General features: G+C 64.6%; 1 protein-coding gene across 1 annotated transcript; it reads left to right on the top strand.

The window, feature by feature from the left end:
- The first annotated feature begins 2881 nt into the window (after positions 1–2881).
- GNA11 (G protein subunit alpha 11) lies at positions 2882–24750 on the top strand. Its single transcript, XM_077860545.1, has 7 exons — positions 2882–3059; positions 13556–13740; positions 16371–16525; positions 17058–17186; positions 20528–20657; positions 20790–20943; positions 22117–24750. Exons 1-7 carry the CDS (start codon positions 2924–2926, stop codon positions 22305–22307), a joined length of 1080 nt encoding a protein of 359 aa, XP_077716671.1. The 5' UTR covers positions 2882–2923; the 3' UTR covers positions 22308–24750.
- The last annotated feature ends 30 nt before the right edge of the window (positions 24751–24780 follow it).

The raw sequence follows: 24780 nt of genomic DNA, 5'->3' as shown, positions 1-24780 counted from the left end.
AGTAAGTCCCTAAATTCAACTCACATCCTGGCTGGACACCAGGAGGCAGGTCTCTCTGGGGGTCATTCTAGAGGTCATCTGCCACCACCCCTTAGTATTTCTATATCGAGGCAAATATGAAGCTTCTACTATGTAATTTTTTTAAAAAAAATTTTTACTTATTTGAGAAACACAGGGAGCATGAGCGGGTGGGGGAGGCGAGGGGCAGGGAGCAGCAGAGGGAGAGGGAGAAGCGCACTCCCCGAGGAGCAGGGAGCCCGACTCAGGGATCCATCCCAGGACCCTGAGATCATGACCCCAGTGAGCCCCCCAGGCGCCCCTCTACTATGTACTTCACGAGCAATGTCCTCCCTGGCTATTACGACAGCTCTCTGAAGAAGAACTAATCTTATGCCTGCCTTGCAGATGGGGAAACAGGCCCAGAGGAGGTAAGTCGCCGGCCTACAGGCTGCACCAGAGTGAGCAGCAAAAGGAAGCTCCCTTGCTCAGGCTTGAGCCCTGCATGAGGAGCAGGCTGCAGGACCAAGGGGCAGGAGCACAGAACAGAAGACAGTACAGTGATTTCTTCTCGTCCAGAGAAAGGGAAGCAGCGTGCAAAACAGCTGGTTTCGTGGGTTTCGTAAACACGGGGGAGCACCCACTGTTTGCCAGGTGCCGTTTTAGAGCTGGGGATATCACAGAGAGCGAGGTGGACAAAGTTCCCTGCACACGTGGAACTTGCACACTGGGTGAGTGATTCCGTGTCACCATCCATCTAGCACCTGGCACGCGGGAGTGTCGCTGGAGAGGGGAAGAGGAGAGCCCCCGGGACCAAACCACGTTCAGTCGCTGCCCTCCTGGAGCTCTCAGGTCTGGTGGTCACTATGGAAGGCAAAGGATACCTGGAGCTTCCATCTGTTTGGGGCGGGGGGTCGGGGAGGAGAGCCCCTGGCTGTGTGTCCCGCTGAGGGGTGGATGGAAGCCCCAGAGATGAGAGCTCTGAGGAGCAAATCTTCCCACACACCCAATCAACTAATAAAAAGAGACTTTGACCCTCCCCTCACCTCATATCTCAAGATAGGTAAGAACAGCATGTCAAGGTTCAGCTCGGAAGGTGTGTGATGGGATCTGGGCACGGCCGGATGGGGCGAGGAGGTGCAGGGGTCCCACCGGGTCAGGGCTGGGAGAGGTACCATAGCGGGGAACTGTGCCTCACCAAGCCTCAGTTTCCTTGTCTGTAAAATGGGTTTCCTGCTTTAGGAACACTTCAGGCTCTTTTATTCTTTTTCCATCATTCACAACACACTGAGCACCCTCTCTGCGCTCGAACCTTGTACTGGGTCTCTTTCTGTAAGAGGCCGGATGGTCACTATCTTAGGGTTGTCGGAACGGCACAGCTGGGCGGGTGCGGGGTAAAGCAGCCCAGCTCCATGTGCAAGTGGAAGGGCTTGGCTGCGTCTCAATAAAATGAACCGGGTAGTAGGGTTGTTTTCAAGGGCTTAAAGCAGTCCTTGGTATAAAGTAAGGTGCCTCGGGCAGCCCGGGTGGCTCAGCGGTTTAGCGCCACCTTCGGCCCAGGGTGTGACCCTGGAGACCCGGAATGGAGTCCCACGTGGGGCTCCCTGCATGGAGCCTGCTTCTCCCTCTGCCTGTCTCTCTCTATCTCTGTCTCTCATGAAAAAATAAATATAAGTAAAAAAAAGAAAAAAGAAAGTGCGGTGCCTCATGAATGCTTGTTGCCTGCCTGGAATACAGCAGGCACTGCACTAATGCTTGCTTGGCCCATGCATGGTTTACAGTAGGCACTCCATAATGCTTTTGCCCTGTCTGGTATGCAGCAGGTATGGCCTTAATGCTTGGTCCGTGCCTCGGGGGGAGGTAGGTGCTGCTCTGGTGCCTGGGCCGCATCTGGTGTCCCGCAGGTGCTGCATTAATGCCTGGCTTACAGTAGGCTCTCCATGAATGCCTGCTCCGAACGCAGATGGAGCACGTACCCTGGCAGATAGCAGCCCTGCACGAACGCCCTGTACGTGGCCGGCATACAGCAGGCGCTGCCCGGTGCCGGCTCACGCCTGGTTTATAGCAGGCATTCCGTTAATGCTCGTTTCCTGCTTGGCACAGAGCAGGCGCTGCATCAGCGCTGGACTCCGGCCCGGTATACAGGAGGCGTTCCCTTAATGCTTAACGGATGACAGGAAGATTCGTTTCCGGCCTGGCATTGCCTCCCGGGAGACCGCGAGGGCCGATGCCCCACTGTGTGGCGGGGCGCCGAGCTCCCCCAGCCTCGCCAGCGCCGCGGCTGCAGCGGCGGGGTCCGCACCTCTCGCGGGGGGCCGAGCCGGGCCGAGCCGGGCCGAGCGGAGCCGAGCGGGGCCGAGCGGGGCCGAACGGGGCCGAGCGGGGCCGAGCGGGGCCGAGCCTGCAGGCCGAGTCCGCCACATTCCCACAATCCCGGGCGGCCCCGCCCGGCTCCCGGCTGCGCGTCCCCCTTCCCACGTCGGCGCAACCTAACCCGCGGGCGCGCCCGCCGCCACAGGCCCCGCCCCGCCCGCGCGTCGCCCCGCCCAGCGCCGCCGCTAGTCCCGCCCCCTCAGCGGGCGCGCGGGCCGCCGCCTCCTCCCATTGGCCGCGCCGCCCGCCCGTCGGCGCGGTCCCGGCGCGGGTTAGGTTGCGCACCGCTGTCGCTTGGTCGCGGCGGCTGCGGTTGGCGGCGGCGGCGGCGGCGGCGGCGCGGGCGCAGGGCGGCTGGGCGGGAGTGCGCGGCCGAGCGGGGACCGGCGCTCGCAGGCGGCCGAGGCGCACCGGCCGGCCCCGGGGGGCCGAACGCCGAGGGCCAGGCGGGCGCGGCCGGGGCGGCTCCGGGGCCAGGGCCAGGGCCGGGCAGGGGGGCGGCGGCGGCGGCGGCGGCGGCGGGGGCGGCCGGCGGGCGGCCGGGGCCGGGACGATGACTCTGGAGTCCATGATGGCGTGCTGCCTCAGCGATGAGGTGAAGGAGTCCAAGCGGATCAACGCCGAGATCGAGAAGCAGCTGCGGCGGGACAAGCGCGACGCCCGGCGCGAGCTCAAGCTGCTGCTGCTCGGTGAGTGCGGCCGGGCCCGCCGGGCCTCCGTGCCCGCCCCGCGCCCCCGCCGGTGCCGTCCGGGTCGGCGCTGCCCGCGCGCGGCTTCCGGGGTCTCGGCGGCCGCCCCTGCGGGTGCTCGGGCCTGGCGGGGGGCGCCCCTGCACCCTCCTCGGCCGCGGAGCCCCTGCCCCCCGGCCCCGCGCTGCCGCCCGGACGCCCCTCGCTGCCCGCATCTGTCGAGGGCCGGCCCTCCGTGCCCCTCACCTCCCGGGTCTTGTCTTGGGCCTTCCCAGCTCCGGCAGGTGGAGCCCCATCCCTCCTACGTGCGGGGTCTGTGCCCCCCTCCGCCACCCGGTTCCCTCCGGGATGGGGTGCACGCCCGCGGGCGGAGACAGCCTTTTCCTGCCCTCAGGGTTTCTGTTTTAGGCGCAGGCCAGGGTGGAGGCCCTGCAGGAGCGTTCGCAGGTCCTCCCGGCTCGGCTCCGCTCGGCTCAGCTCAGCTCAGCTCAGCTCACCCCCCTCCGCCAATTCTCTCCTCTTGCCTCCGCGGGGGAGCCGCGTCCTGGAGAAGATAATGTCCGCGTCCGTCCGGGTCTCCATCTCCCCCAGGGCACACCTGTTGTAAGGAGCCGGGCTGCCCAGCTGTTGGCAAAGTGCTGTCACCCAGGGGAGGCCTGTTGAAGGACTCCGCCGCCAAAGGCAGGAAGGTCGTTTACAAAACAGAAACCCTTGCCCTGCCCGGCTCCTGGGCTCTGCTTCATTCCCGCACTGCAGGGGAGGTTGGAACGCCTTCCGCGGAGGCAGCTTGGATGGGCCCAGGGCGGGCGGAGGCGCTGTCACGGAGGGGCGCGCTCCAAGGGCGGCGGACGGTTTAGAGGAGCCGGGTCTGCAGGTGCAGGAGCCCCGTCGGTGGCCCCGGGGGAGGCCCCAGGTCTTGGTGGGCATGCATTGCTTCTCCTGCCTGCAGTGGCCCTACGGGGCCCTGTTTGTTGAAATACCTGCCCTGTTTGTTTTACTAACACGTTTTGGTTTGTTGAAGACAGTATCAAATAGGCCAACTTTGCAGAAAAGACAGGCAGGGAGCGACCTTTGCGCTTGGGGGAGACTTGCAGTGGGTTCTGAGGGGCGTCTGGGGGGGCAGCGCGGCACTGGCTGGTTTTGCAGTGTGCCGCAGACTTTATAACGGGAGGGGGACTTTAGAAGTTATTGTCACGCTAACGACGTTGCTGGCCGGCCTTTGCCTGGGGGCTGCGTGACCCCTCAGGGGCCCCCGCCACCCATCCTGAACACCCAAGGTTTGGATTGGATTGACGATGGGGTTCAAGGAGGCAGGGCAGCCGCTGAGGTTCTGCAGCCTTGGTGTGCGTCTGCAGTCTCCCTGGGTTGGGAGACCCAGCAGGGCCACCTGCTGAATGTGTCTGGTGCCTGCCTGTGGGCAAGGGTGTCGGCAGCAGGAGTACCTTACCTGTCTGCAGTCCCACACCGCCACCGCCCTGTGTGACCCTAGAGAGGCACCCGGCCCCCCGCCTGCCCCACGGGGCATCATGCACCTGTTTCAGGGGGTCGTTAAGTTCTCAGTATGGGGGGGCAGATAGGAAAACGAGGAAGGAGTGAGCTCGCAGGTCCAAAGTGAAGGTCTGGTGGGAGGACAGCTGTCCCTGCTCGGTGGGGGTGCAGGGCACATGCTGGGTTAGGCTGAGGAGCATCCCTGGCCCGACCCACTCGATGCCAGGAGCGCCCCCAGTCATGACCGCCATGGACGGCCACAGATACTGCCTGGTGTGCCCTGGAGGCAGAACCGGCCCATTATCGGCCGTTGGGGACCTGCCCCCGCCCAGTGCCCCGGGCAGTACACGGCAGCAGCGGCGGGTGCACGGGTAGAGCTGGGGTGTAGTCAGCATGAGTGGCCTTGTCCACTGTTCCACGACTGCCTACGAAGCGGGTGTTCTCGTGTGTGCGGCGGAGAGCCCTGTGTGTGCACCCGGTCCCCGACGTGCGCGTGGACGTGGGGAGCGCCGGCCTCCGGCCCCGTGGGCACTGTTGCTCCAGGCCGTGTTCTCATTAACGTCTTGTCTGCTGGGGCACGGGGTAGAGGGCACGGCTGTGTGGCCCACGCTTCCTGCCAGTCCCGGGCTCTGCCGTCCCGAGGACGCGCTATGGTTCTCCCGTTTGCTGGAACAGAACCCCGAGGTCAGGGGGCTGCAGACCCAGTTCGGAGCTCTTGGGGCGGGGGTCCCAGGTGGGTCCCGCTGGCCTCTGCCTCCCGTGACCTTCTGGGCAAGTCCTTTGCTGTCGTGTGCCTGTCACTTGGTAGAAAACCATGGAGGAGGCCCCTCGTCTGTTCCTCAGGGCAGGTTTCCTGTTTGAAAGTCCAGGTCTTTCCTGGGAACCCTGCTTGCTGGAGGTGCAGCGTGCTGGCCTGGCCGGGCCCGCGCGGCTCTGGGATTCTAAATAAAGCAGGGCGGTCAGTTCCACAGGCTTCCTGTCGGCTGTGCCGGCCCCCAAAGGACAGTGAAAAGGCCCGGAATCTGGCCTGGGGTGTGGTGGCCCTGGTGGGAAGGGCGCGCCTCCCAGTGCTTTGAGGTGAAGAGTGGAGCGTGGCCACTGGCTCCTGGCAGAGTCGTCACGCTGCGTCCCCTGCAGCCCAGGACAGCGGGAGCACCTGTGGGTGGGCTCTCGTGCGCCCCTGGGTTACCCCTGACCCACCCCAGGAGGTGCCTTATGCCCCTTAAATTTCCTTTTGCTGAAAGGGTCTGCTTTCTCTGGGCGCGGCCCCTTGGCGAGCTGCGGAGCCCAGAACTGCTCTGAGCCCTCCCTCTCCCTGTTTCCCTGCGCGTAGCGGGAGGACCCAGTGCCTGGACGAGGCTCTGTCTCCCCCTAACCGTGGGGCCCTGGAGCGTGGCCGCCAGGTGTCCCCGTGCCGGGGCTGGGGCTGGGGCTGGGGCTGGGGCTGGGTCCGGCCCGCCTCTGAACGCCCATCCGCACAGATGATGGCAGAGCGTCCAGGCTCTGCTCCCTCCCTGCTGGTCGGCTGGTCGCTGCGGTGGGACGTGAGGAAGTGTTCTGCCTTAGATATTTAACCACAAAAGGTTTCACTTTCATATTTTTGTGGTGGAGCCCTGCTCCGTGCAGCCCCGGGAGCACGGCCACAGGCATCGCTGCCTGTGGCACCGGGTGTGGAGTGGCGGAGTGGCGTGCAGCGAAGCCAGACGGAGCTCAAACGAGAACTCGGGGCGGGGGCGGGGGTGTTTGTCCCTCTGCGTCCCAGATGGCGCTGGGTGCAAAGTTCAGCCCGGGTGGGCGGGGTGGACGGAGCTGGACGCAGTCGGGAGGAGTGGTCCCATCTCTGGTGCCCTGCCGGGTGCTGCTGTCTGGGCCGGCAGTGCGGGCCTGTTACCTGAGGACAGCCGGCTCAGTGGCTGGCTCGCCTGGGGTCCCCCGGACCCCCTGACAGCAGGGGAGATGAGGGGCGCTACCCGGGCTCACCTGGGGGCCCATGGAACCGGGATCCCAGGCCTCAGGCGTGCCAGTTTGGGGAGTGTGTGCCACCACTCACAGGTGTCCCCAGTTCCCGGGGCCCCGAGCCTCTCTGTCTTCCTGGGTGCCCACTGTATCTGTCCTCTGCCCGCCATCAGGGCAGTCATCCTGGTCCCGCGTGTGGCCGCTCACCCGCCCTGCGGTCTCCTTGTTCCCCACCTTTGGGTCCCCGCCACCCTGGCCCATGAGGCAGAGCTGCCAGCCTCAGAAATGAGAATGTTGCCACCACGCATGTTGCCCTCTGCTCTGTGAGTGGACGGGGACTCCAGGGGACAGCTCACGGTTGCCTTTCTCGTGAGGCCCTCCTGCCAGTGGGCATGGGGGCCTTGCTCTGAGGGCTCCCCGTGGAGCTGATGCTCGTTTTGGGGTGAGGCCGTGTCTCCCATCCTCACATCCTCGTCCAACCAGTGGGATGGGGCCCTGGGGCCCAAAACACTTTGTAGGATTAAGCGTGAGGATGCCATGAAGGCCCTTGGCACACGGCGGGCACTCAGCAGGCAGAGGAGCTGTTTTGTCTCGTCACTACTCTCCCTCCTGGATGCTTTGCACAAAGTCGGGTGTGAACGCAGCTGCGACAGCCCTGGGGGGTGCACGTCCCCACCAGGACTGAGCTGGAAAGTGCTGGAGCGGGGTTTCTGTCCCTGTCTGACCTCCCCGAGTCTGGGTTTTCTCTTCTGTGAAGTGGAAACAATCACGGAGGTCTCCTAGGATGATCGTGAGGGTCAGGTGGGGGGGGCGATGTGAAGCGGGGGTCGGGGGGCACCACCAGCATTGTCTGTATCCGACCACACCGGCCGCCCCGTCGGCGGGTCCCCGTGCCCCTGGCTCACAGGCACGGCTCTCCGGAGCTTGGACCTCAGAGGTGGGGGAGCCTCGCTCGCGCCCCGTCACCTTCCCTGCCAGCAGCTGGTGGTGCTGGGTGCACGGGGCGCAGCGTAAACACCCTGGAGGAGGGTCCGGCGGGAACTGCCCTCTTCCTGCCCTCCTGCTGGCTGGCCCGGGGCCGGGGCTCCGTGGGGGGGGCGGGGGGGGGCTTGGGCTGCTCCCGAGGCCCTTGGGGCAGGAGTGTCCGCGGAGGCACCTGGGGCCCCTGAGGCCCTGGCGGCCTCTGTCCACTCATCCGCGCCTCCGTGGAGGACGGGTCGGTGAGCTGCGCGGGCGGGACCGGGCTCACGGCGTCCTGACTATCAGGGTGCCCCGGGAGGGCCTACGGTGAGACTCAGCACGCTGGGGACAGCAGTGTGCCTGAAGGATACCCCCTTAGTCCCCAGGGACGGCCAGTCCCGCCTTTGGGCCTCAGGTGACTGGGCGTTGTGGCGCAGCGGCGGGTGGTCCGTGCCTGCCCCTCGGGGGCCCGCTGACCGCTCGGGCATCGGGCTTGCCTCCCTTGGCAGCGCGGGAGCGCCCGCCGAAGCCGTGGAGCCCCCAACCCTCTGTGCTCTCTGACACCTCCCCAGAGGCTGTGGTGATAGTTGTCACCGAATGAATGAGTGAGTAGGGGTGTGTGGTGCCATTTTACATTTTCTCCATCCCGGGGGCGAGGTCATTGTCCATCTTCGATTTCAGACGTGTCCACACATGCGAGGTCCCTGTTGGGTTTCCAGGAGTCCCGGGCCCGGGGGGTGCTGGGGGTTCCTGGCTTCACTGCCGTCACCCCCGGTCATGGGCAGCCCGCCTGCCTGCTCCTGGCGCCCAGGACTCAGTGGCCGACCTGGAGTCCTGGGGCCACGAGACAAGCCCCATCCTTCCTGCCCTGGAGCCCCTTCCCCCCGCACCCCTCCTGGATCTCAGCCCCCAGGGAGGGCGGAACAGCAGGTCGTCCTCCCACTCGGGCTTCTGCTTTCCCCCTCTTCCGAGGCTCAGCTGGACATAGGGTGGACTCAGCCCTCCTGCTGGTGACATGAGAGAACACGCCCAGAGGGAGCCTGCCTCATCTGACCCCGTGGGGCCGCTCCCCCGGGGCTCCCCGCTCTTGGAGTAACAAGCAGTAGAGCCCCCTGCCCAGCCTGGGGATGGGAGGACCATGGGGACTGCTTGACGGGGCCAGCATGTTGGGTCGGAGCCCAGTTCATCCTGTTCATTCATAAAAGCCTCGTGTGGTGCCTTCTGTGAGCGGCCTGTGCGGGGGCGGGGGCTGGGGGCTGGGGGCTGAGCCCCGCGCAGCGTGCACGCACGGGGAAGAGCAGACCCCACGGAACAAGGGAGGAACGAGTAGGGCACTGCCTGGAAGCCAGGAAATTGAGTCTCTCTGAAGGAAGCTCCAGTTGTGCTGGGGTGGCTCCTTGAGAGGACGAGCAGTGGGCCGGCCAGGGGACCCCCGGACGTGGACCTGAGGCCTCCCACGGCTGGGACCTGAAGTCGCTCGCTTCCCGCTGGGGAGGTGGTGTGATTTCATTACTCACCGCAGGGACCCTCCTGCCAGCCTTCTCTCCACGCCCCCCGGCCCCGACCCCCACCCCGTGTCCCCCAGGCCTCTGCGTGCCGTGCACTGGGTTTTCCCGCTGGGCATGGTCCCCTGGGCCCTGTCGGGCTGCTGCGCGTCTGCCAGGGGTTCTTCCCAGTGCTGAGGAGCGCTCTGCACCGTGGCCCGGCCACTGCTCTCAGCGTCTGCCTGCGCCCGAGGGACATCTGGGGGAAGCTGCCCTGGAAGTCACCTGTGGGCGTTGGAGGGGACGTTGGTCTTTGCTCCGGCAGGCAACTGAGCTCCTGGGGCCAGGGCAGCTGCACCTGCATGGCTGGCAGGTGCTGGGGCGGCTCTGTGGGTGCAGTGAGGCAGGCCTCCTGCTCTCTCGGTGGCAGCCGTCAAAGGCTTTGCAGCCAAGGCCTGTGAGACCAGCCCCCTTTAGGGGGAGCGTGGCTGAGGGTTGAGGCCGCGCTGGAGGCTGGAGACCGGGCCCAGGGCCTGAGCGGGTCGGCAGGAGAGGGCCCGTGGGAGGCTGAGGACCAGCCAACAGGTCCAGGCGGGCCTTGCCCCCGAGGCACTTCTGGGCAGGTGCACATCGGGTCAAGTGTGTAGCGCTTCCCGGGGCCAGGGATTGTGTCACGGGCCCGAGTCCCAGCTCCCGGGCGACAGACATGGCAGCGGCTCAGCTGGCCCAGGAAGGGCATCTGGAAAACTAACCTGGGTTGCTCTGGCCAGCTCGGCCTTGCCCCGAGCCTGGTCGCCCTGCCTGCCTCCCCCCGGGCGCTGTGGTGGCCCGGTGCCTCCTGGGCAGTGGGCCTGGCGTGTGCCAGGGCAGAGGGCCCGTGACGTCTCTGCACCTGGCCCCCGGGCTTCCCGCTCTCAACGTTGGCCCAGTGCAGACACCACGGGAGACACGCGTACTTTGCTCCGACAGCCTTACCTCCCTGCACCCGCCGCCTCCACACCTGCCTTTCTCTGTCCTTCCTGGCAAAGTGCTGGTGGCCCTGGGAGGGGAGGCCACTGATCGCCCCATTTCCCAGGCACACCAGACAGCGGGCCATGTGGTTCCTTTTTGCTACTCCTCCTTGGCTTTATTGATTTTTTTAATCATTTGAGAGAGAGAGAGAGACAGAGACTATAAGCAGGGGAAACGGCAGAGGCTGGGGGGGGTATGCAGACCCCTTGCAGAGCAGGGAGCCCGATGCAGGACTTGATCCCAGGACCCTGGGGTCACGACCTGAGCTGAAGGCAGACACTTCACTGACTGATCCCCCCGGGGGCCCTTGTTAACACATGATTGATGTTGATAGTGTGTAAGTTTTTTTTTTTTTTTTTTTTTAAGATTTTATTTATTTACTCATGAGAGACACAGAGAGAGGCAGAGACACAGGCAGAGGGAGAAGCAGGCTCCATGCAGGGAGCCTGACGTGGGACTCGATCCCAGGACCCCGGGGTCATGGCCTGGGCTGAAGGCGGCGCCAAACCGCTGAGCCACCAGGGCTGCCCGATGGTGTGTAAGGTCAAGGGGGTCCAGCCTGATGATCTGATCACCGATGTGCATGAAGCGATGGGCGCAGTTAGGTTAGTTAGCACGTCCATCACCACATTACGGTGCCTCGTTGTGCGGGTTTTGCTTCTTCTGGAGCTCAGCCCCGGCTGCGGTCTTGGCTGTGGCTCCTCGGCTGTGAGGGGGCATTAGTGGGGTTTGGTAGGGACCCAAGGGACCTCGGCCATGCCCTGGGTTCAGGACTCCCTGACATCTCCAGGGGCTGAACCCACATTTTAGGCTTTGGTTTTAGGGGAATGCCCTGAGCCATGGCCCAGCGTCTTGCCAAACGTGAGGCTGCTCCCTGGCCCAGCCTCAAGGGGTCCCCTCACAGACATGCCCCCCATCCCCTCCTGGGCCTCGCGGCCGTGTGTCATGCTGATGTCTGCACGGCCTCTGGAGAGCTCCGGGGGACCAGGGTTCGGGGGGCCGGGTCTCTTTTGCCTTCATTATTTTTTTTAAAGATTTATTTATCTTAGGGGGAGAGTGTGCACACATGATGGGGACAGGGAGGGGCAGGGGGAGACGGAGAGAGAATCTCAAGCTGATGGCACGCTGAGCTCAGAGCCCGGCGCGGGGCTCGATCCCTCCAGCTGAAGCCAAGAGTGACCGGCCGCGCTACCCAGCTGCCTTGAGTTCGTTTTTAAAAAGCTGGCATGGGGCGGGTCCCTTTCTGCCCTGGCATGATTTTCACTGGGTCCACCCCCAGAGAGTGCCTCCGCCTGGTGTCAGCAGCACTGAGGGGCTGACCCTGGTCAGGGGAAACCACATCAGAAATTGCGGTGAGGGAGCAGCGTGGATCCCGCCGGGCTGCGTGGGCTCGTGTACACGGCCTCGCACACTCTCCTGGCCCCGGAGCTCTCCGGGTGTCGGTCGCAGGGAGCAGGTGGCCTCTTGTCACGTTTGTGGCAGAGGGGAGTTGTTTGAAATTGGAAGGACGGGGGCCGGTGTGAAGGTAACCGCCTTCCTTGAAGATGGACCCACAGTTGTTTTATTCATCCGGAAGGATCCGCGGCAGTTGGCAAAAGTACCAGAAGGGTGCTGCAGCCAAGGCCCCTGCTTCGTGACGTGGGGTTGTGGCTCGGGTCTCCTCGAGTGTGGTCAGCCCCTCGGATGCGGCCGAGGGCCTCCGGACTGCGGGACAGCGTGGACACGTCTCGAGGCCCTGGTCCATCGAGGAGGCCAGCCGTAAACCCCGGCAGGGAGGCTCCCCACTCGGGCTGCAGTCGTGGCTCCGAGCGTGGGAAGGGTGCCCGCCTGTGGGGCGCTGGAGCTTTCTGGAGCACAGGCCACGTTGCGGGTGTGAGTGGGCGGCATCTGCCTGGGGACGCCGCTCAGCCAGTGCATGGACTTGGGGGGACCCGGTGGTGGAGCTGCAGGGGCAGGGCTGGGGGTTCTGGGCCCCGGGAGGAGGCTCCGGGGCTTCAGTCTGGGGGGGCACCAGGCGGCCGCTGGGGGCAGTGCACTCTTACACTTGGAGGCTCTCTCGCCGTGTAGTGACGTCGCCCCACGATGTGGCCTCATGCGACAGGCTGTCACCCCGCGGGGTCAGGAGTCTGGCCGTGCAGCTCGGGGTCCTCGCGAGGCTGCGGAGCACATGTCAGCCGAGGCTGGAGGAGCCCGTTCCTGCCTCGGCCTCTCCCCGGCGCTCTTGAGTGTCCTCCCGGCATGGTGGTGTCCCCTGCCGTCCCCCTCCGCCAGTGCGGAGCGACCCGCTGTGCCCCTCATGACCTGGTCTCAGAGGTGACACCCCATCCTCTGCCCTACTCTTGGCTGGAGGCGAGTGGCCGAGTCCAGCCTGTGCTCCTGGGAGGGGATGGTCTCCAGCCTTTGCGGGGTGAGGCGAGGTTTGCGGGCATCCCCTCCCCAGCTGCTGGCCGTGTGTGGGGGCTGAGCCAGTGGAGGAGGCAGGCCCGCTGCTTGGCCCCTGCGCCGGGCGGGAGAGGCTGTCGCCCGAGGGGACCCGGGGCCGCATCGGGCCGAGCGGGCTGGAGCGGGGATGAGGGCGCAGCGGCCCCGTGGCCCTGTCTGGATGGCCTTCCAGGTGACTCTCTGATCCTTTGGATCCCTCGAGGCTGAGGTGGGGGTCAGCATGCTGCCCTGGGAGAGCCCGCTGAGCCCCGCATCCCCTCAGCGCTTGCGGAGGGGAAGGGAGACGCGTAGGTGTCATGTCATGTGCGCCAGGGCAGTGGGCCGGGGTGACGGCAGTGGACGCCTGGGCTGAGGGGGACCTGGGGGCCGTCTGCGTGGGCGTGGGCCACGGGGCTTGGACTGGTCCAGGTGCTGCGGTCACTTTGGCTGAGTGTGGAGTGCTCAGCAGGTGGCGTGATGCTGAGTGGGGGTTTACGAGTTCACTGCTACTGGGGAAGGAGCTTTTGGGGATCATTGTGGGGACAGATTCCGTCCTCAGACCACTCTGGCCGCCGTTCAGAAACCAAACCCTTGCCCCAGAGGACGATTGGGCCTGGCGGGTCCCCCAGGAGAGGAGTGTGGTTTGGGGGTTCACAGAGACGTCAAGTTAGGTTTGGTGTCCCCAGTGGGCGTGGGAAGGTCCTACGGGGCTGGTGCCATGTGTGGGGTGCGCCGTGTGGGGCCTAGAGGAGCTGTAGGTGGTCCGCCTGAGTGGTCACAGAGGCAGCGGCACCCGGCGGAGGCTCACGGTCTGGGCCTCTCGCCAGCCTCGGGGCTACTTGGTGCGCGTAGGGACCGCTCACCTGCTGTGTGACTAGACAGGATGCTCAGGGTTCCCGCCTGCTTCAGGCTTGGTGCCAGGTGCCCTGCAGACCCCACAGCTCCCCACGCTGAGCCTCAGTTTCCCATCCTGTAGAGGGTCGTATGCCTGGGCGCATGACCCAGGTAACACAGGGGACGCCCCTCGCAGAGTGGCCGCCCGCTGGCCAGCTGTGTCCCACACCCTGTCTGACGGCTGAGTTCTTGGGCTCTGACCCCTCCCACCCACCCCATGACCCTCGGCGTTGGGGCCACAGGCCTGGGCCCCGCCTTGTGCTCACGCGCCCTGCTCTGCAGGTACTGGCGAGAGCGGCAAGAGCACGTTCATCAAGCAGATGCGGATCATCCATGGCGCGGGCTACTCGGAGGAGGACAAGCGGGGCTTCACCAAGCTCGTGTACCAGAACATCTTCACCGCCATGCAGGCCATGATCCGCGCCATGGAGACGCTAAAGATCCTGTACAAGTACGAGCAGAACAAGGTGAGGCCTGGGTGCCGTCGGGGGGCGGCTGCCGTGGCAGCAGGTGCAGGGGACGCAGCATGGCCTGGCTCCCCTCCCTGTCAGGTCAGGACCCGCCACCTCCAGCCCCTGCACCCTGGTGTGTCCTGCCATGCCTCAGCCCTCCCGCGGGGTGGCCCCCAGCGCCCCCAGCATCCTGTCCTACGGCGGAAGCTGGCCCAGGGTGCGCAGTGCGAGCTCTCGGCCCTCGGTCGGCCCAGCATCCCGCAGGCCCCGCAGGCCCCGCACACACCGCATCCGATGCTCTGAGGGAGCCCGGGGGTGGGGCGCTTCCCTTCCTTTTTCTTTAGTGATGGCTTATTGAGACCAAATTCACTCGCCGGGCAGGTCTCCCCTTAAAGCGTGCAGTTCGGTGCTTTCTGACACACGCAGCTGTGCAACCACCACCAGTGTTTAGTCTGGGGACATTCTCATCACTTAAAAGGCAACCCCGTCCCCTCAGCCATCACCCCCCCAAACACACATCCCGGTCCCCCGAGCTCCCTCCCCGTCCATGCAGCAGCCCGTCCTGGATGTGTCACACACGTGGACTCACACCCCGTGGGGCCTCTTGTGTCTGGTTCCCTCCCTGAGCGTCATGGGCTCAGGGTCCATCCCTAGGGTGGCGAGTGGGCGCCTCGCCCTTGTTTGCAGCTGGGGGATGTGCCCATGGTTGAGGGACACAATGTGTGTCCACTCATCTACTGATGGCCACCTGGGGTGTTTCCAGTGTTTGGTGCATGTGAGTCATGCTGCTGTAACCTTCATGAGCAGGTTCTGTGTGCACCTGTTGTCACTCTCCAGGCTGTGTTCCCAGGTGACCGGGGGGTGGAGGGGGTCACAGGGTGGCTTGAGGTCTGCCCTTGGAAGGAACTGCTGGCTCACCCTTGCTGCAGCAGCCCCCACCCATGCACCAGTGGGCTCTCAATGATGGCCTCCCTTGGCTTTCCTTTTGTAGAAGTATTGGGGGTTCTTATTGAACCCCGGAAGTTTGCCCTGGGCTAGCACAAGGCACAGGAGTCCATGTTTATGCAGTGTGGTTTAAGTGCATCCGGTTGCTCTGAGGCTTAACAAGGTCAGTCGGCCAGATGCTGCGTCTCCGATTGGCACCTGCCCCCCTTTACCCCGGTTCTCAGATGATCAGGGACCCCAGCATGGCCCGGCCTTGGGTCGGGGGCCTGCTGGAGCCCCTTGTCCTCTGAGTCTGGGTTTGTACGGTCTGCTCCACGGAGGCCCTCCCCAGCATCCAGCCCACGTGGTCTAGCTGGGCCGGCGTTTGGACCATCGATGTCCGTCAGCACCTAGAACAACGGTCACCAACTGTGCCCGCTTTTGTAAATAGAGTTTTATTGGTACGTGTTGCGCCTACCCACGTATCGTCCTTGCTACAGCGGCAGGGATGGGCCGCAACCCTGGAAATACTACAGTCTGGGCTTTTGTAGAAGCAGCTCACGGATCCGTGATCCTCACGCATCGGCAGTGGGGTTTTCCGGGGCTGCTGTCTGCTTCTCTAGGGCAGACGGAGGGGAAGACAAAGGGGCCGCCGAGGGCTGCAGGCCACGGCTGTGGGGGGAGGAGAGCACCACTCGGAGGCGGCTCCCCAGCCCACGAGGAGCCTGCTGGCTCTCAGAGCCCAGAGTAGGGCTCCCTCGGTCCCCATTTAGGCTTCTGTGGGTGTGTCCTCCCCAGTCCCTCAGCTGGTGGCTGGTGCGGGCACACAGAGTGGCTGGAGGAGAAATGCAGAGGCTCCAGAGTCGTGTGCCCCGTGTGTGTGTGTGTGTGTGTGTGTGTGTGTCTGGAGCATCGCCCAGGGCCTGGTTCCCGAGGAGCCAGCGGGTCTCCAGGCCCCGTGGGTCACGGGGTCTCAGGGGCTCCATCACGCCGCTGGTGACAGTTCACCTGCAGCCCCTCCCGCCCCCTCCCCTGGGGGCTGCCTCTGGCTGGTGTCCTGCCCCCCCGCCCACTCTCCCTCAGAGATCACTGGGGTTTTAGGAGCCCTGTGCCGGGAAGGGGGTGCAGACCACGCAGGCTTCTGAGGTGACGCCCTCGCCTCGTCGGTGAGATGGGGACGGGGAGCATCTGGCCGGAGTGTGTGTTCCATTGCTCTGTGTGTTCTCTTTTGGGTCCAGCCCTGGGCCCCTTTTTAAATTTTTAAAAAAAAATTTATTCATGAGAGCTACAGAAAGAGGGGCAGAGACACAGGCAGAGGGAGAAGCTGGCTCCATGCCGGGAGCCCGATGCGGGACTCCATCCGGGTCTCCAGGATCGCGCCCTGGGCTGAAGGCACCGCTAAATGCTGAGCCCCCCGGGGCTGCCCCCTGGGCCATTTTTTTAAAGAGCCTGCTGCTCGTTTTTGCTTCCGGTCCCACCTCCTGGCCCCCCAGAGCAGCACCCCAACACTGGGGCCCATTGCACCGGGCAGGGCCTAGCCCCGGAGCTGCCCGATTCTCAGGCTTTGCTCGGGGGACCCCGCCCCAAGGGACGGCCACTGTTGCTCACTGGGCTCCTTCTTGACTTGAGCTCGTGCCTGACGGGGTCAGTGGTCCCCACCCCATCAGGCACCCCGGGGGCCCAGCCCCTGACGAGCCCATGTTCTCCCTGCCCGGCTCCAGGCCAACGCGCTCCTCATCCGCGAGGTAGATGTGGAGAAGGTGACGACCTTCGAGCACCGGTATGTCCACGCCATCAAGACCCTGTGGGACGACCCTGGCATTCAGGAGTGCTACGACCGGAGGCGGGAATATCAGCTCTCGGACTCCGCTAAGTAGTGAGTAGGGCGCCTGCCCCTCGGGCCCCAGCCAGGCTGCGTGGGGCTGTCACACGGGGGCTGTGGCGCGGGGGCTCTCGGGCGCACAGGCTGATGCTGGCTCGCTGCTCGGGACAGATGGCCGGAGTGGCGGGAGATGCTCACGGCAGGCGCCTGGCCGGGCCGGAGGGCCGTGGAGCACCTGCCGTGGACTCTGCCCCTGCGCTAAAATGAGACGGTTTGTTTGGGGCCTGGCCAGTCCCCTTCCTCCCGCCGCAGCAGGCGTTCTGGGGCAGCTCTAGGAGCGAGGCCCCCAGCGCCGACCTGACATCTGTCCTGTGGCTCCCTGTGCCCTGAGAGCCCGGTCAGGGGCGAGGAGGCCTCTGTCCCATCTCAGGTCCGCCTCGTCCCGAGTCTTTGGAGCCGCTGTGCCCCTGTTGCTGACGCACGGTGCCAGGCCTGTTCTGGCTGCATAGGGGGACCGTGGTGGCCGGGCTGTCCCCTCCCCGCCTTGCATGCTGACCTGAGCAGCCCTGTCCCTGCTGTATTGCAGCTACCTGGCCGACGTGGACCGCATCGCCACCTCGGGCTACCTGCCCACCCAGCAGGATGTGCTGCGGGTCCGAGTGCCCACCACTGGCATCATCGAGTACCCTTTCGACCTGGAGAACATCATCTTCAGGTACCTGTGCCCTGGCGCCCCGGGGGCGGCTCCATGCGCTGTAGTGGGGGCCGTTCACACCCCAGCACCTTTGCGCCTGCTGTGAGGACAGCAGTGGTTCACCCGGTCCCAGTCTTTGCTCTCGGGAAGCTTCCAACCCAGGATGGGAGAAGGCTTATTTTTTTTTTTTATTTTTTTTGGCGGGGGAAGGCTTATAAATAACTGCCACCGAGTTTCGGGGTGAGCCACGTCCCAGTAGTGGTACGGGCGGTGATGGAGCTGGCCTGGCGGGGAGGGCCTCCTCGGGGGGCCTCTGTGACAGGGCCGTGGAGGAGGGAGGGTGCCCGTGTAGATGGGGTAGGTGGTCTGGAGGTGCGGCCAGAGCTGGGTGGGCTGTGGGGCGGCGGAGAGGTCCTGACGGCCCTGGGGACCTGTGCCGAGAGCCGGGTGACAGATGGTTCCCGGGCTCCGGTGCTGGGGCCCGCGGTGGCTGGTGGCACGTTGGCAGAATGGGGGGGGTTCTCCCTGGGGGCCCAGTCCTCCCAGTTGTGCGGCCGGAGTAGATGTGGTGCCATCCTTGAGGAACGGCCCGCCGCTCCGCGAGGTCACGGTGTACCTAGAGCTGCCAAGCGGCAAGGGCGAGCGTGTGTCTCCTGGGGCTGCCGCGACAGAGGACCGCTCGTGGGCGCTTTCAAACCACGGGCCTGATTTCTCTCCCGGCTCCAGAGGCGGGCGGCCGAGGATCGCTGTGGGCAGGGCTGGGAGGAGGCGCTGTCCCCTGTGCCTCCGGGCTCCCGGGGGTCCTCGGCCATCCTGGGCATCCCTCGGCTTGTAGACGCGTCGCCCCATCTCTGCCTCCGTGGTCACGTGGCCTGTCCCTCGTGTGTCCATGTCCAGACGTCCTCTCGTTGTAAGGACACTGGTGACGGGATAGGGCCATCCCGCTCTGGCATGGCCTCATCCTAACTGATGACATCTACAGCGACTCTGCTCCCGAGGCAGGTCACGTCTGCAGGTTCTGGATGCACTGAGCTTGGAAGACACTGCTCAGCCCAGCGCTCCGAGGGCCGGGCCGGGGGGTGGGGGGTCTGTCTGCCGCTGGGAGCCCCCCTGCGCCGTCCCCACCCTGTGGTGATGCCCTCCACTCCTCTTGCGTAGGCTCACGCTGGGGAAGGAGGTGATGCCACCCAGGGCGGGCGTCCCAAAGACCTAGTCAGCTGTGGCAGTTGTCACTGGCTGTGGCCTTCTGCTCCTCGGCCTCGGAGCGCCAGCTCTGAGGAGCACCCGAGGGGACCACTAGGTGTGCTTTGGGGTGCTCTTTGGCCCGAGACCTTTGGCAAGGGACCCCCCGAGGAGAGAGCGGGGGCGCCGCCAGCCCTCCCCCCTCCCTGCCCTCTGCGCGCTCTCTCGCCCCCCAGGCTCTGTCGGGAGCCCTCGGCGGCTGGTGGCCTCCACCCTGCGCAGTCTGATGGCACATTTTCCCCGTGAGGGTTCAAGGTGTTAGTTTTCTTTCTTTTTTAATGGGACCCCTGATGGGGCTGTAGCCTCTGGATTCCAGCGCCCCCCAGCCCCCTCTGCAGGGCGTCTCGTGGCCTCACCCTGACTGCGCCACAACCTCTCTCTGCCATGTCCTCTGCCTGGAAACCTGTCCCCACCTCCCCGGTGCCTCCTCCCCGGTCTGCACTCTGCTCTGTCGCGGGCCCCTGCCTGCCACTGCCGTTTCTCTGCCAGCCCACCCCTTCCTTAGCGGTGCCCCTCCGGGGCGGCTGTGCACCCATGGGGGCAGCCTGGGGCGCTGGCACTGAGCTTGTGGCCTGGCCCCTGACTGTCCCAGTGTGTGACGAGACGGGCCCGGTTCCGGGGAACCTTGTGTGGAGACCCACTCCATACTGGGGAGGCCTCATGCTCCGGAAGGGCAGTGGCCCCAGGTCCCGTCGGCCCCGATGGCATTCCCCAGACGGGCCACAGCTGTCGCTCTGGGCCTAGCAGCCTCGCACGGGGCCCTTGGCCAGTCACCACCCTGCTGTCACCACCCTCCTGTCCCTTCAGTGTCATCCTGGCACGTCTCCCACCCACCTGTGCTTCCTGGAGTCTCCTCTGAAAGCTCCGCCAGGCAGCCCCATTTCTGTTGGCGGTGCCTAGGAATACCCTGAGTGTTAGTCCCCTGACCCTGCAGCCCCGGAGGGGCCCAGCCGCGGGACCCCTGCCCTCTCGGGGCCTAAGGGCCACTGTCCTTGCCTGCTCGTCATCCTTTTAAATGATGACATCTTTGTTCATCATAGAAAACTGAGGGAATTCACAGGTAGCCAGTGGCAAACCCCTGTGCTGAGTCCACCAGCTGCTCCCTTCCACCAGCTGCTCCCCTTCCACTGGCTGCTCCTTTCTGCTGGCTGCTCCCTTCCATTGGCTGCTCCCCTTGCACCGGCTGCTCCTTTCTGCTGGCTGCTCCCCTTGCACCAGCTGCTCCCTTCCACCGGTTGCTCCCCTTGCACCAGCTGCTCCCTTTCTACCGGCTGCTCCCTTCCACACTGCTGCTCCCCTCCACCAGCTGCTCCCTTTCCACCAGCTGCTCCCCTCCACCAGCTGCTCCCCTCCACCAGCTGCTCCCTTTCCACCAGCTGCTCCCTTCCACCAGCTCCCTTCCACCCTTCTGCTCCCTTCCACTGGCTGTTCCCCTTCTACCAGCTGCTCTCCTTCTCTCCTTCCACCAGCTGCTCCCTTCTACTGGCTGCTCCCTTCTACCCTATTGCTCCCTTCCACCCCCCTGCTCCCTTCCACCCTGCTGCTCCCTTCCACCAGCTACCTCCTTGTGCCTGGGAGCCTGTTGTTAGTTCTGTTATGTTGCACGTGCTTCTTGTGCAGGACAGGAAACTGTGCTACTTGCTGTTGCTCCTGGCAACAGGGGAAGCATGTCACTCTCCGAGCCGCCCCCTTGCAATGCCGAGGCGTGTCCACTGCGTGGATGTCCTCAATATATCTTGGTCTCCCTGTGGCAGATACCGAGGCAGTTTCCTGTGTTCCAGACAGCACTCTGGTGGGCATTTGTGCACGTTGCCCAAATGAGAGGGTGGGTCTCCAGATGTGAGATAGGAGGTCCAAGGATTGGTCTTAGGTCCCATGCTCCCTACAAGTGCTTGGGTTCTGGGACCCCCATAGTCGTGATGTCTCCTTCAGGGGCAGGTGCAGATGCAGCACCACCAGTGTGTGTATCGTGTTCTCCTGGCTCTGACCGATGTGAGGGACGGGCTCCCCTGGCTCCAATGAGTGTTGGGGGCCCTGGCAGGTCTCTGGGCCATGCTGGTGGAAGGGTTTTATCGGAGGGACCCTGGTGCTGAGCCCTATGGGGTTCCTGTTTCCTGTAGGATGGTGGATGTGGGAGGACAGAGGTCAGAGCGGAGGAAGTGGATCCACTGCTTTGAGAATGTGACGTCCATCATGTTCCTTGTAGCCCTAAGTGAATATGACCAAGTGCTGGTGGAGTCGGACAACGAGGTGAGGCACCTTTCTCTGTGTTCTTCCCACCCTGCACCTCTGGGTCCTCCTGATGCTGTGTGGGTTGGGGCCCTGGGGGGACCCCCCCTTCCATCTTCCGTCCTCCATCCTCCCACCTCCTTCTTCCCACAGAACCGCATGGAGGAGAGCAAAGCCCTCTTCCGGACCATCATCACCTACCCCTGGTTCCAGAACTCCTCGGTTATCCTCTTCCTCAACAAGAAAGACCTGCTGGAGGATAAGATTCTGCACTCCCACCTGGTGGACTACTTCCCCGAGTTCGATGGTGAGCCAGGATGGAGGGATGGGTGGGGAGGCTAGAGCAGAGAGTGGGGTCCCTGCCCCTCTGCACCCGTGTCCTGGTGGGGAGGGCCAGGCGCCTCCAGCACATCCCTCATGCTTCCTGGGCCTCCATGTCTTTGTGATTTGGCGGCTGGGGTGAGGAGGGCATTTCACGCACGCCCTGATGGAGGCACACTTAGTGTAGGCTGGGGAGCTTCCTGGAGCGCTGATGGCTTCACGGTCCCCCAGCCTTTGACCAACGAAGAGGCCCTTGTGTCCCAAGGGGGGGTGTCCTCTCAGGGAGGGGATGCCTGGTGGTGTGTGCACAGCCCCAGGGGGGATGCACGGAGACACTGCCCCCCAGACCTGGCCCCCTGTTTGCCTACAGCCTGAGTGGGGAGGAGTGAGGCCCTGGGAATGAGTGGGTGAGCCGGGACCCTCTTCTGCTCCTCACTTAGCTTGAGCTCTACAGAAGGCTGAGCGCTGACCATCCTCACCTCCTTTCTGGCCCCCCTCCCATGTGAGCACCAGCCAGAGCTGCTGTCTCTCGGGACACAGGACCCTGGGGCAGTCTGGGCCTGGCCACTGCCTCCCTGGCAGCTCGGTGCCAGCTGGTAGAGGAGCATCGAGGACCTGGCTGAGGCCCCGGGAGACAGCAGCTGTGCCCATGTGTGGTGTGCACAGGGGAGCATAAGGCTGTGTGCACGTGCGTGTGGGCACCTGTGTACATTCAGTGGTGGTGTTTGGGGGGATGTGGTAACACAATGGGATGAGATGGGGCCGGGCAGGAAGGTCGGCGCAGTTTGGAGGTGGTGGGGGTGTCTGATGTGGGCTGCAACTGGCAGAGAGGCAGAGGGGCCACAAGGGGAACAGGGCCCAGGGTGGAGGCTGCCTGATGCCGGCCGAGCTGCCGCCTCGGGAGACCCCCAGCTCACCTCCAGGCCGGTGGTGTCAGCCTGGGGCTTGCTCGGGGGGCGGCAGGAGGAGCTGCCTCTGCTTGGCCGGCACCGGGCCCACCCTCAGTGGACGTCGTCTGCACCTGGCGAGTGTCAGTGTGTGCACGGCAGGTGTCTGTGCACACTGGGGGTGGGGGGGGCGTGTGTCCATGCTCGGGGGTGCGCTTGCTCGGCAGGTGCAGGCCGGCCTTGCTCACCCGCCGCTGCCTCCGCCTCCCCAGGGCCGCAGCGGGACGCCCAGGCCGCCCGGGAGTTCATCCTGAAGATGTTTGTGGACCTGAACCCCGATAGCGACAAGATCATCTACTCGCACTTCACGTGCGCCACCGACACGGAGAACATCCGCTTCGTGTTCGCGGCCGTCAAGGACACCATCCTGCAGCTCAACCTGAAGGAGTACAACCTGGTCTGACCCGGCCGCCGCCGCCGCGCCCAGGAACAGGGACCGCCGCCGGGCGGGGGCCTGCCTCCGGTGCCGAGCCCGCCGCGGCTCTGCCCGCCCCGCCCGCCCGGCTCTGCCCGCAGACGAGTTGATTTTGTTTTCATATTTTTAACAAATGGTTTTTATTTCACAGTTATCAGGGGACGTACGTCTTTCTTTCTATACACCTCGTGCACCTTCTCACCTGTGTCAGCGGCGAGGCCGCCTTTTCCTGGCCTTGACTTGTGGCTCGCTTTTTTCTATTAAAAAAAAAAAAAAAGGAAAAAAAGAAAAAGAAGGAAAAGAAGGAAACAAGAGCAGCAGAGACGAGACACATGAGCGCACCGCGCCCCCACTGCAGGCCCCGTGCCCGGGCCCGGCGGCCCCCCCGGCGCTCAGCGGGGACAGAGCCACCCGCCGGCCCCCTCCTGCGCTCCTGGCCGAGGCTGGGGACTGTGACCTCTCCTCCCGCTCGCTCCCTAAGTTATTGATGTCCCGGACTCCAAGAAGTGGGGGTGGGTGGCGCCCCCCGCTGCCCGCCCTGGGAAGTGCCTAACCTTTTTTTTTCTTTTTTTTTGGTGAGGAAACAAAACACAGTGTGTGGGCTCCCTGGGCCTGGGGGCTCCCCTGCCTCCCGCAGGCTGCTGCCCAGACACCCCCGAGGGGCCGAGGGTGCCTGCTACACCCGGGGAGCCACGAGCAGGGCCTCTGGGATTGGGAGTCGCTTTTGATTTGTTCTGTTTGGAAACCAATTTGAAAATTGTGGGAGTGGGGTGGGGACGTTTTCAGAATATTCTCAGGTGTGTCCCCGAGAGGCGGAGAGGGGAGTCGCCCGCTGTGGTGGTACCAGGCATGGCCCCAGGCGCAAGGCCTCACTCCCACTCCTATCCCTTCTGCCCCCAAACTCCCTGTTGTGTCCCCCCCTCCCCGCCCTGGGAGGTGAGCACGCAGCACGAAGCGCACTTTGCCCAGAGCCACGGAGGGCCGGCGGGAGCGGGCACCGCGTCCCCGGGTGGCTTCCAGGCCTGGCCACGGCCACGGCCGCGCACTGAGCCAGAGCCACGGGCCTTGCCTGGACCCCTCCTTCTGAGGGGCTGTGGGGGTGGGAACAAACGGGGGCTGCTTATTGGGGGCAGTGGCGTTTTCATCCGATGTGGACTGAGCACTACAGTGTTTTTCTGTGGGTTTGTTTTGTTTTGTTTTGATTTGCACAACGTAGCGGGAATGAACTGCCAGTGATGCCTTGGACCCGCCCACCACATCTGGACGCTGCGTGGTCGCCGTCGGCCGCTGCGTGTTTGGGCCGGCAACACAGTGGAAACAAGTCGGGATCCACCCGGATGCCGGTCCCGTGTGTCCGGCCGCCTCCCTCCGCTCTCCTGACGCACAGGCCCTGCTGCTGAGGGGGGCCCCGAGCCGGGAGGGGTTTTGTGGCCACCACAGGGAGCCTCTCTGGGGTGGGGCGGCTACATTCCTGGCCATCAGCCCTCTGTGGGGGCAGAATGGTGGGGGGGGCAGCTTTCTGTGCCAGTTTCCCCTTGGGGTCTCTACCCAAAGGGCCCTTGTGCCAAGTGTCTACACGAGAGGGCATGTGCCGCAGCCTCCGGGCGCACCCTCCGTGCCAGAGCAGATGGTGCTGCTGGCGGCGGGCCTGCCCAGGGAACTTGGGGTCCTCGCAGGTGGGCATCTCCATGTCTTTGGGCCTGGGGGGCGGTGACAGGAGCATGCGGGCCTGGGCGCCTGAAGTATTCTTTCCAGAGGGAGAAGTGTGCCAAGCACCTCACAGCCAAAGCCTGGCTGGAGCGCCACCGCCCCCCCAACATCTGGGACCCCAAGGGCCCCGGACCCGAGGGCGGGGACGGTGGTGTGCGCCCCAGGGGGCCCGAGACCCGTCCTGTGCCAGTGCCGGGAGCCTGGGGGGCCGGGGCCCCTCGCCCGTTGTGTGAGGTTGGTTTCTCTCGTCCTCCCTGGGGATCTCTGTCCCCCTCCCACTGTGTCAGGCCCCCAGCAGAGGCAGAGCCGCCGCCGGGGCCCCCGGCCCCCCAGAGGTCCCGAACCAGCGCCCGAGCGGTGGTGCGGGGGGCGCCGGCCTCGGCCTCCGCCTCGGCCTCTGGTGATACTTGTACATTACACAGTCCTGATTTCAGACGGTTGAAACCTTAACCTATTTTAAAGAAGAATATTATATAAAAATACTGTTTTTAAACCTTTTGTCATTTGAGATGCATGTATTGTTGTGCGCGCTGGGGGACAGGCGCCAGCTCGGCGCCCAGCTCCCGGGCCGAGGCCGCGGTTCGGCGGGCGGGCGGCAGGCTTCGCTCAGCGTGGCGGGGCCCTGACCCCTTAATCCAGAGGTAGCTGACGGAAGCGGACTTTTCATATCTTTCTCCTGAAATGAATTCTGTTTTAAATTGGAATAAATTTTGTTCCTAAACGCTGTGGCCCCCTCTGGCTTATTTCCTCC

This window comes from Canis aureus, chromosome 19 (genome assembly GCF_053574225.1).
Source record: "Canis aureus isolate CA01 chromosome 19, VMU_Caureus_v.1.0, whole genome shotgun sequence".
Taxonomy (NCBI): domain Eukaryota; kingdom Metazoa; phylum Chordata; class Mammalia; order Carnivora; family Canidae; genus Canis; species Canis aureus.
Note: the sequence above shows the minus strand (reverse complement) of the source record. Positions and strands in the feature narration are given on the sequence as shown.

Excerpts from the sequence above, each read along its gene's own strand:
- GNA11 (XM_077860545.1), top strand. The coding sequence starts at position 2,924 with ATGACTCTGGAGTCCATGATGGCGTGCTGCCTCAGCGATGAGGTGAAG. Across the intron at positions 16,526-17,057 it reads CTCTCGGACTCCGCTAAGTA|CTACCTGGCCGACGTGGACC; the intron begins GTGAGTAGGGCG and ends GCTGTATTGCAG. Across the intron at positions 20,658-20,789 it reads TGGTGGAGTCGGACAACGAG|AACCGCATGGAGGAGAGCAA; the intron begins GTGAGGCACCTT and ends TTCTTCCCACAG.